The sequence below is a fragment of the Amphiura filiformis genome, chromosome 6 (assembly GCF_039555335.1).
Source record: "Amphiura filiformis chromosome 6, Afil_fr2py, whole genome shotgun sequence".
In the NCBI taxonomy this organism is placed as follows: domain Eukaryota; kingdom Metazoa; phylum Echinodermata; class Ophiuroidea; order Amphilepidida; family Amphiuridae; genus Amphiura; species Amphiura filiformis.
Genome location: NC_092633.1, coordinates 24,013,617 through 24,025,522, shown reverse-complemented (window position 1 = coordinate 24,025,522; position 11,906 = coordinate 24,013,617). Strand labels below are relative to the sequence as shown.

The window sequence follows — 11,906 nt, the reverse complement described above, 5'->3', positions numbered from 1 at the left end:
AACATAACAATAGTGTAAAAAACAGAATTTTGAAAAATATTGAGGGCGTTTTCTTCAGCAAATGTTACAATATGGCTTTAAACAAGTAATATTTTACAACTGCTTTACCCCATGACAGTAGTATCCGTAATCAACAACAATCACCCAATTACACTAAGCTGGGTCAAAAGGTGAGTTAAATTGATTTTAGTCGAATCTAATTCGATTTTGTTCTCTTTGCTGTCATAGATTCCTACAAAATGGACACGAATGTTGAGCCTCGGCGAGTAATTCTATGGTCGGTACCTCGATCATTATCTACTGTGTTTCAGAAATGTTTGAGCTTCATTCCAAAAGTGCAAATTATCAACGAACCATTCACATGCGCTTACCACATGGGCCCAGAAAAGAAACCAGATGATACTCAAATGGTGAGCGACGAAGAAGCAGAGAAATACCAGGCGCAAATGAACGGTACATACAACGAAGAGAAGCTTGACCTCCCAATGGCGTTTGATGCTGACGTATGTACGTATAATTATGTGAAGAGTAAACTGGACGCCGATTATCCTGACAAGCAGCTTGTGTTTTGCAAAGATATGGCGTACGCACTTGACGGGAAGTATGGTATGCTACCAAAGGGATATCGACACACCTTTATTATTCGTAACCCATATCGAATGTTTCCATCATATAAGAAGATCTTGGTCTCGACGATGAATTTACTTGGTATGAAAGAATTTCGCATATGTGACATACCATTAGTGTTTGTTCCTAGAGGCTATGCATATCAGGAGGAATATCAATTATTGCTGTATGTCCAGGAAAATTGTGATGGGTCAGATCCTCCGATTGTCATTGATGCTGATGATTTGTTGTCGAATCCAGCTTCCATTATGCGTCAATACTGCGAGCTGCTCGGTATTCCATTCCAAGAAGAGATGTTAGAATGGCCATCTGGGTTAGATGTAATTAAGTCGTGGATAGGATCCAGAGAGTCTTTGGTTGGTAATCTCCTGGAGACCGGTGGTTACTACGATGCAGCGCTGAAGAGTACACGATACCATCCGCCGAAAAAGATGCCAAAGCGAGAAGAATTGGCAGAAGATATATTGGTGTGCGTCAATCACAGCATGCCATTTTATGAGAAAATGTATGACTTGCGATTGAAGCCGTAACTGGATACATAATAAATAACAAAAGTATACATAATAATGCTGTACCGCCTAAAACTGAATATTTAGCAAAGAAAACAACTCTAGGGTCAGAACCCAAGGATTGCATCGTCTAAGGATCTAGTGCGTCCGATTTGAGCGCTGACATATTGGAAAATGTTGCCAATCAATATTCATGAGAGTGTACAATCAACGTCCAGTTTTTTAAATTGGGTGATTTGTGTTTGGAAGGTGTCAATTAATACATCTGACTGTGCGTTTTAATTACGCAATAAACGCATAAAGACTTTGCCATCATCGACATACAAGCAACAGATTTAACATACACTATGTGTGTCACTTATTAGGAAGAATTTGTCACCCAACATTAGCCGTGTGTGAAGTCATATAACTCCTAGGTTAAAATTTACACAGGGGGTCAAATTTGGGCTTTTGTTACGTATTGGGCTCTTACACACGTACACACTTGATTCACTAGCGTCTGGTTAAAGGTATATATTATGTTTTATAAAATGTTAATCAGAAAAGAACATTGTTTGAGATATTGAGAAGAGTAATTAAAAATTTATTTATTGACTTGTCATTATTTTAATTACCTACAGATCCATGAAAGAGCACACCAGGTTCATTAATGTCATTAAGTTTATGGTATTATGTTTAAACAATGCTATATCAGAACGCAAAAATGAATACACTGCAAAAATGCATAAAATGCACACAGGTGCCTACAATTGCACGAAATTAATTTCTGTAAAATGTAATTATGATAAAAAATATATTTGAATATACTTAAAAGGATAGGTTTTCATTTCAAATGCAATCCATTTAATTGAATTATCATTTTTGACAACTCGATGAAAGTACAGAGCTGGTTTTCTAAAGTTAAACGGTATTGTGTTAAAAAATTGTTAATCATGAAAATGAAAAAGTCATGTATTAAATGTTGCATGAAAATGCACACGTGTCCCTACTCGGTGGCGGCTCTAGAGGAGTCATGGGGGGGGCAAAATTGGATAAAATTGTGCAAACTCGGCCATCGCGTGGCGCTTGTGTGACACAGGGGGTGTCTCAGGGGATCTCAGAAACGAAACGGGCAACTTCTTTATGTTCCTCCTTGAGAGGTTATAAAGTTGTGTTAAATGAAGGCCCAATTGAAGCCATTCGTGGACCATTATTCACCTTACTGTAGGCCTAATTATAAAGTTGTTTACAGGTGTCCAATACCAAAGCGAAAACGGCCAGGGGGTGTCTGAGAGGGGATGTTCCCTCCCCCGTCATAAGTTAGGAAATTTTGTAAAAAAGTTCCAAACTCAAATTTGCAAACTGTCAAATGTTACACTGCACTGGTCCAATGACATTTTATAAGACTTGCCACTCGCAATTACTACAGCATGCATGGATTGGTGTTGAAGTCAGCAATACTAATATATAGGCTTAGTATTGATACACTTACGATCGACCCGACTCTGCTTTATTTTGATAGGTATTAGCCTACTCAATTACATGTAATTTGATTTTTTTTCTCTTCTCTTTTTCTCCCTTTTCTCTTCTCTTTTTCTCATTTTCTCCATTTCTCTTTTCTTCTCTCTTTTTATTTTTTAGGTGGGAGCGGAGGCAGCCTCCCAATCCGTGCCTTTCCCTATCATCTCTTAAAATGTCGCATAGTGGTGTAAAATTCTCAAAATGTGATAGGATTTCTGCCACTTTAAGTGAGACAAGGATGAAATCAAAACTAGACCGTCGGTTGACCGCTGGTTTTCCCGGTTCCTACCGTCGTTTTAGAAATAGAAACCGAACGGATTCGGACGGCACCGGCGGTCAATCGCCAGTCGAGTTTTAATAATAATTGAATGAACCGCATTTCCTTATTTTGTCTACATCCGGGGTCTTTATAGTGCATCCACTCCGTCTCTTACCTAAATTTTCGTTTACGTTTGCGTTTGATATGGTTGGTCATCAAAACGAAAAATTGGATATGGCTACAATAACTGATCTTTCAAATATCAATAGAGGGGCGGATAATTTAGGTTACTGCGTCGGTACAGAGCCGCTGCTTTATATGTTTCCGTTTACTTGGGTTTGGTTGGTGTTTTCAACTACTATGGCTACTTGTACCAGCTGCTATACATTTTTTATGCACAATGCGGTAGTTTCCATTCAAAACTGTTGACTGATCATTGACAATACATGCTTGAAGGCGGACTGTTCTACTATTTCTCGGTGTACTGTCCATGCATTTTGTTACGGCCGTTCTTTCAAACACAAACGGTTCTCTTCGTCGTAGCCACACCAGGCTGATGAAATGCTGATATCCGCTGCTTCCACGCCTGTTACTCGTCTCATATGACCCCATTAGTTCACCCAGACTAAGTCTGAGCTAACCATCCGGCACCACGTGGAGGCGGATTTCATCTGCCCGCGAACATATTGTACTAGTCGGCCTTGTCGGCCACTTTCCTGGATGAATGTCTCATGTTTTATAGGTTCAGGTCACGTTGACGCTGTCGACGTTGTCGTATAAATTATTTAGAACGGCATTTCGCAAACTCTCCGGATCATCAGCATTCTGTAAAACTGGACCATCTTCATTATCTGATGTAATATTGATCTTTTAGAAATTCGTCCTGGGTATACTGTCTCTGTTCCATTGCTTTGTCCCTCTGATCCTGTTCTTTGTCTCTTTGTATTCGGAAAATTTCATGCAATAGAATCATTGTGTGGAATTATAAATGGTTAATAACTGGATTTTTCGACACATTATCTTTGATGCCTTCGAGTGATGTGTTTTACTAACTAAACAGCAAGATTATGTTACCGTCTTGTGTCAACCGAGGCCAACAGCCAACTGGAACTGGGGGTGTAATGTTACATCGATTGTAGCCGATAAACATAAACAAGTACACTCATTATTATGCCTTAACTTGCAAATATTGTATATAGATGAAAGGTTAATGTAGTGGTCTTCTCACTCGCTTCTGACCACTGCTGCCCGGGTTCATCATTCCCCGCGTTGCACATGCGAATTTGATTGCCGATCCATGGCATCCTCGTAGCTTTTTCTCCAGGTGCTCCTGTTTTCTTCCTGCTTCTAAAATTGGATCTCTTCCCACATCCATGTCAAGTCATATTCTGTTGGCATCTCTTTAATTTAGTAGCCTTTGAGTACTTTTGGCTTTGCCTGGCTTCGGCAGAATATTATAAATAAATAAAAAGAGCAAAGATTACCACAATTTGTTATATTCTATCTATAGAAGTGGATTCTGCCAGTACTGAGTAGTTTGGTGCAACACCTACATTCCTGGATCGACTCCGGCCAAACCAGAGCTAAGCATATCATTGGATTACCAGAGGTTCCGCTATTTCATCAATGGAGGGCAGTTCAAACAGCCACTCTTTTCCACCGCATGTTTTACCAGGAAGGCCCTGAGCTACTTTGTCAGTTAACACCACATGTTCTAACCCCAGATCCCAGGTTCCCAAGATATGTAGATCCCATATCTTGCGGTGGACATAACAGAGATCTTCTGCAATCAATATGTTAGCTTCTTCTTGTTAATGCTTAGAATGCATGATTTGATATAATTATAAAACACTGACCCACTTTTAGCAAGCATCCTGCGCCGATATAAACTTTTGTTTAGCTTTTATGGGTTGAATTGGGCATGGAATTGGACACAAAATTCAGGGTGCTACACCAGTATGTAGTTGTGAACGGGAGTTGGTAATGAAACCAAGCATCATAATAAGAATGCCGAAAAATTAACATATTTTTGACCACTCGTGCCAGAGAATTCAATATGTATATATTTCACACATCCTCACCTCTCAGTCTATCTAATGTAATAACTAATACACCACCTCAATATGGATTGATGTAAGGCCCATCTCACTTCACAACTCGGTGCAATCCGACAAAAGATGGCTTTTCGTATCACAGATGTCCCACCACATTCAACCGCTGGTCCATCGCTGAGCAGTAGGAACGTCTGTGGAAATTCCCAGATCTTTCCCTTGCTCTACAAGATATCATTTCACGTCTTTCAGCTGGCATTTGGAATGCCCTTCTTCAACATTATTGAGTCTAACCAGCATAATTATGCTGATCTTTAAGCGAAGGTTAAACCGCTATAATAATGACGCTTTTATACTTCTCCTTCATCTTCTAATAACGTTTCTGGATGTTGGTTTTATGGATTTCAACTTCGACAGACAATAAAACTCTAAACTTAAATCATGATTAATGAAAATAGAGGTCCTGCATCCTTTTATCGATTGGCTTCAAACTAAGGATTTGAACCGGCGACCAGGCCGTAATGCAGTCTGTTTAATAATACTGTTGGGTTCCACCTGCGGTGCAAATTGTGTATTTTCTGTGGAGCTAGTGTTATGTTAGAGACATTGAACATTCGGCGGCCATGTTTGCAGCTAACTACGTCACATACAGGACCTCTATATGAAATTTTCTTTGTAATGCAGAATGATGCCCTCTATATATTTCATTTTTCATAAGTGGTCCTTCATGAAAACAAATTAAATCTATACAAACATTACAAGACATTCTAAGTGTGCCTGTAGTATGAACGCCATAGCAAAGTAAAGTGTGTTATTTGCTCTTTTTGGTTACATTTCATTTGACGAAAGTGGTCCTGTCATTATATTTGATTACTTCTTGGTTGATAGTGTGATGTGCCCTGAGTAATTTAATTTAATTTGATTATTTAACTTTGTTTACAAGCTGAAAGTATTTCATGAGATGGGAAACCCCCTTGTACGTGCAAGACAATGGTAGACTTTTGGTACCACAATTTGGTGCACTACCTTCCACTCTTCATCGGCAGGCACATCAGGTGGGCGCCATTTTCGCATTAGCACTCCATCTTGTTTGTAAAAACAGACATAATTTTGTTCTGCTTCCTCTAGGTTCAATGCCCTTTGATTGATCTCTTTGAGTTCTGGGTCATTTTGTTGCTCCAGAATCAGCTTGTCATGACTTAATGGGTCTTTCATGGTTTCCCCAATTTGTTCATGCTCAGAGGCTGTGTCACTTTTAGGGGTATTTTTATCCCCAGGAGAAGGAAGTTTATCTTCTTTCTCATTCAACTTTGACACAAATGTGTCTTCCAAATTGTAGCCTAAGTCATCAATTTGGTTGTCCTCAATTGTTTCTAATGAGGCCTTCTTACTCATTGCCCGTGTCACTGCACATGCAGGAAATATCTCCTCTTCCTCACTATTATCATCCTGTATACAGGGCTTATCTGTGACTATTGGGTCAGGGAAAACCTTCCCCCCTGCCAAATCATTTCCTAGCAACATGGACACTCCTTTGACTGGCAATTCATGTCTAACTCCTATGGTTACATGACCAGAAACTAAGTCAGATGTCAAGTTAATTTTGTGGAGAGGTACACTAATTATTTCCATCCCAATACCCTGAATCAAAGCATTACCTGCTGAACTATCCTCATTAAAGGGCAAAGTTCCTTCCAGAATCATAGACCGTGCACAACACGTATCTCGCACAATCTTGATGGGCTTTGGACTACCATTCTCACCAAGTGATACTACTCCCTCTAACACAAATGGTTCAAATTCTTCACACACCTTGTCTGTCTCACCTCCCTTTTGTGGGAATTCTTGTTTCTTGATTTGACTGACTTGTTTCTTTGACTCAAGTGACACTGCACATCCTACAGTATTACTAGCAGTTTGCTGCTGTTTTTGTGCGTCTTGTCTGCCTTTTAAGAAATAACACTGGGTCATCGTATGCCCTGGTCTCTTACAATGAGTACAAGTTACTTTGGCTTTAAATTCAGTCCCAAATTTTGCTCTGTTACCTGAACTCCCTGGGGTCCCTCTACCACCAGCACTATGCTGTGAATTAGACTGAGGTTTCACTTCTTGTGTACCACCCTGATTTGCTCTAGGTTGATTATGGCTGAACCTGTTTGAATAACTTCTGTTATGACTAAATCTACTCCCATTCAATTTGTGAGTTAAGCCATAGTCGTCCGCCATTGTCGCCGCCTCATTTAGCGTCTTAATTTTGCTAGCGCTTTCATCCAAATGGGTTTTAATGTCAACGTGGACACATTTCTTGAACTCTTCTATAAGAACCAATTGCTTAAGTTGGCCGAAATCATCTTTGACTTCTTTTGAACCAAGCCACCTGTCAAACATTTGTTCTTTTACTCTGGCAAATTCTACATGGGTTTGATCTGCTTGCTTTCTTGAATCTCTGAACTTTTGTCTGTATGCTTCAGGCACCAATTCATAGGCCTTAAGGACTGCCTGTTTAACTTCTTCATAATTATTACACTTCTCTATTGGTAGAGCTGAGTAAGTCTCCTGGCCTTCCCCACAAAACTACTTTGTAACAGTAGGGTCCAATGCTCTGGAGGCCATTTCAAATTTGTAGCTACCTTTTCAAAATGTTGAAAGTACTCGTCAACTTCTTTCTCTTTGAATTTAGGCACAAGCTTTACATACTTTGTAACATCAAACCCTGACTTTGACTTTGAGGAGAAACTTGATGAGTATTTGTCACCTAGCTTAGCCAACTTCTCTTGTTCAAACTCAATTTCTTTTTCTTTCAAATGTGCTTCCAGCGCCATCTTTTCATGGCGCGCTTTGTCTTCCATTGCCATTTTCTGTTTCTCCATATCTAATCTTTCTTGTCTTTCTTGTTTTTCATTCTCTAACTTGATAATTTCCAGTTTTTCTTTTTGATCCATTTCCATTTTCTTTTGGTCCATTTCCATTTTCCTCAATTCTAATTGAATTTCCAACTCTTTCAACTTAAATGCTGAGTCCCCACCAATTTCTACTTCAAGTTTCTCTTCCAAATAGGATTCAAAAAAAATATCTTCCCCGACCAAAACATCTATCAAGGCATTTTTGATTATTTGCTTTCTTGTAGCTTGCTTTACTTTCAAGTCATAATGTTGGGCAAATGCCAATAAATCAGGCTTCTTCAACTCATCAAACTTCTCCCAATTTATAGTTTCAAGAAACTCTTCTGCTTTGAACTCTGTCATACTGTACTTTCACTTTCAAGACTCAGTAAATGAATGTTAACTTTTTTTACAGTGTATTTCCCCGGACGCGAGCCCCCAATTTTTGTTACGAGTCGTACTTGACTCAAGGCCAAAATCACCTTTTTCCCGAACTCACACGAATGCACAACACAAATACACTGTTTGTTTAAGCTAACAAAATCTAAGTCTTTAATTGAAAACAGAGTATGATTGGTACATATAATAACAATATCGCATATACAATAAAATCACACAATGACAGTTTTACTATATCAGTACTTAACCAGCTGTCTTCTTGTTGGTGATCCTAGAGTTCCTGCAATGTTCTGGACGACTGATGTAATATATCCTTATTCACTTGTTCTGCGAAAATCAGCGAATTCCATCGTACACTTGCATTTATAAATCCCTGCACATAAAATCCTCATACGAAAACGATGATGCTTCCTCCAATCTCCTTTGCGCTGCTATCTCCACAAATATATCTCCTTGCGCTGCTTTCTCCAAAAATGGTGTTTCTTTCACCAACCACTCTTTTTCCAGGGAACAGGTTTCTTTAACACAGCTCCGCTGTTTTTGACAGATGCGTGGCCTTCACAAACCCAGCAAACTCCAGCAATTTGACAGAAGAACTTTTAATCCTTTGATGAGGAAGAGCACTTTTGTGTGCTCGCTGTCTTCTTCGTTGCTGTATTAAAATTAGCTCAATTATTGGCTATATAAACTGGTTAAAATGTACTTCTTTTTTGAAGCACGAAGACCATCACACACATGTGGAGTTTTCAATCTCACATGACATTCTGTAAAGTCCCAACAAAAGCCTTCAGCTTTTTATATCAGTACTCATGCAAAAAACCCATCATCTATTAATAAACCATTACTTCAATCACATTTTCACAACATTGCTGCAATCTTGGGATTTCCCAAGATTAAGTATACACATTCACATTACATCACTTCCTGGGGGTTTTTCCTGATGGTGCAATAATGAACTAGGGCTTTCCAAGTTCCAAACATAGCTCTGACTTTGTTTACAATAATTTGGGGGAATACCAAAAAGCATTTAAGTTGAAAGAGTTGGAAATTCAATTAGAATTGAGGAAAATGGAAATGGACCAAAAGAAAATAAAAAAAAAAAAAAAAGAAAAACTGGAAATTATCAAGTTAGAGAATGAAAACAAGAAAGACAAGAAAGATTAGATATGGAGAAACAGAAAATGGCAATGGAAGACAAAGCGCGCCATGAAAAGATGGCGCTGGAAGCACATTTGAAAGAAAAGAAATTGAGTTTGAACAAGAGAAGTTGGCTAAGCTAGGTGACAAATACTCATCAAGTTTCTCCTCAAAGTCAAAGTCAGGGTTTGATGTTACAAAGTATGTAAAGCTTGTGCCTAAATTCAAAGAGAAAGAAGTTGACGAGTACTTTCAACATTTTGAAAAGGTAGCTACAAATTTGAAATGGCCTCCAGAGCATTGGACCCTACTGTTACAAAGTAGTTTTGTGGGGAAGGCCAGGAGACTTACTCAGCTCTACCAATAGAGAAGTGTAATAATTATGAAGAAGTTAAACAGGCAGTCCTTAAGGCCTATGAATTGGTGCCTGAAGCATACAGACAAAAGTTCAGAGATTCAAGAAAGCAAGCAGATCAAACCCATGTAGAATTTGCCAGAGTAAAAGAACAAATGTTTGACAGGTGGCTTGGTTCAAAAGAAGTCAAAGATGATTTCGGCCAACTTAAGCAATTGGTTCTTATAGAAGAGTTCAAGAAATGTGTCCACGTTGACATTAAAACCCATTTGGATGAAAGCGCTAGCAAAATTAAGACGCTAAATGAGGCGGCGACAATGGCGGACGACTATGGCTTAACTCACAAATTGAATGGGAGTAGATTTAGTCATAACAGAAGTTATTCAAACAGGTTCAGCCATAATCAACCTAGAGCAAATCAGGGTGGTACACAAGAAGTGAAACCTCAGTCTAATTCACAGCATAGTGCTGGTGGTAGAGGGACCCCAGGGAGTTCAGGTAACAGAGCAAAATTTGGGACTGAATTTAAAGCCAAAGTAACTTGTACTCATTGTAAGAGACCAGGGCATACGATGACCCAGTGTTATTTCTTAAAAGGCAGACAAGACGCACAAAAACAGCAGCAAACTGCTAGTAATACTGTAGGATGTGCAGTGTCACTTGAGTCAAAGAAACAAGTCAGTCAAATCAAGAAACAAGAATTCCCACAAAAGGGAGGTGAGACAGACAAGGTGTGTGAAGAATTTGAACCATTTGTGTTAGAGGGAGTAGTATCACTTGGTGAGAATGGTAGTCCAAAGCCCATCAAGATTGTGCGAGATACGTGTTGTGCACGGTCTATGATTCTGGAAGGAACTTTGCCCTTTAATGAGGATAGTTCAGCAGGTAATGCTTTGATTCAGGGTATTGGGATGGAAATAATTAGTGTACCTCTCCACAAAATTAACTTGACATCTGACTTAGTTTCTGGTCATGTAACCATAGGAGTTAGACATGAATTGCCAGTCAAAGGAGTGTCCATGTTGCTAGGAAATGATTTGGCAGGGGGGAAGGTTTTTCCTGACCCAATAGTCACAGATAAGCCCTGTATACAGGATGATAATAGTGAGGAAGAGGAGATATTTCCTGCATGTGCAGTGACACGGGCAATGAGTAAGAAGGCCTCATTAGAAACACTTGAGGACAACCAAATTGATGACTTAGGCTACAATTTGGAAGACACATTTGTGTCAAAGTTGAATGAGAAAGAAGATAAACTTCCTTCTCCTGGGGATAAAAATACCCCTAAAAGTGACACAGCCTCTGAGCATGAACAAATTGGGGAAACCATGAAAGACCCATTAAGTCATGACAAGCTGATTCTGGAGCAACAAAATGACCCAGAACTCAAAGAGATCAATCAAAGGGCATTGAACCTAGAGGAAGCAGAACAAAATTCTGTCTGTTTTTACAAACAAGATGGAGTGCTAATGAGAAAATGGCGCCCACCTGATGTGCCTGCCGATGAAGAGTGGAAGGTAGTGCACCAAATTGTGGTACCAAAAGTCTACCACACTGAAGTTATTAACATAGCACATGATAGTCCCATGGCAGGGCATTTGGGTGTTAAGAAAACTCATGAAAGAATTCTGAGACATTTCTGGTGGCCCACTCTCAGAAAAGATGTTTCTGAATATTGCAAAACATGTCACATATGCCAAGTAGTAGGAAGCCAAATCAGAAAATACCTCCTGCTCCATTAAAGCCAATTCCAGCCTTTGATGAACCATTTAGTAGGGTTATTATTGATTGTGTAGGCCCCTACCAAAGACTAAGTCAGGTAATCAATACCTTCTGACAATTATGTGCGCGTCAACACGCTTTCCTGAAGCCATACCATTGAGAAATATTAAAGCAGTGACCATAGTGAAAGCTTTAACCAAGTTCTTCACATTTGTGGGGCTCCCCAAGTCCATACAGTCAGACCAAGGATCAAACTTTACTTCTGGAGTATTTCAGCAAGTCATGTATCAATTAGGTATAGAACAGTATACCTCAAGTGCTTACCATCCAGAATCACAAGGTGCACTAGAAAGGTTCCACCAAACATTGAAAAACATGATCAGGACATACTGTTTGGAATTTCAGAGGGACTGGGATGAGGGAGTACACTTGTTGTTGTTTGCTGCTAGGGAAGCTGTTCAGGAA

General features: G+C 39.3%; 1 protein-coding gene across 1 annotated transcript; it reads left to right on the top strand.

Moving 5' to 3' along the window:
- The first annotated feature begins 239 nt into the window (after positions 1 to 239).
- Positions 240 to 1,157, top strand: LOC140154423 (uncharacterized). Its single transcript, XM_072176990.1, has one exon. The coding sequence runs from the start codon at positions 240 to 242 to the stop codon at positions 1,155 to 1,157; it is 918 nt and encodes a 305-aa protein (XP_072033091.1).
- The last annotated feature ends 10,749 nt before the right edge of the window (positions 1,158 to 11,906 follow it).

Coding starts and splice junctions, on each gene's coding strand:
- LOC140154423 (XM_072176990.1), top strand. CDS start 240: ATGGACACGAATGTTGAGCCTCGGCGAGTAATTCTATGGTCGGTACCT.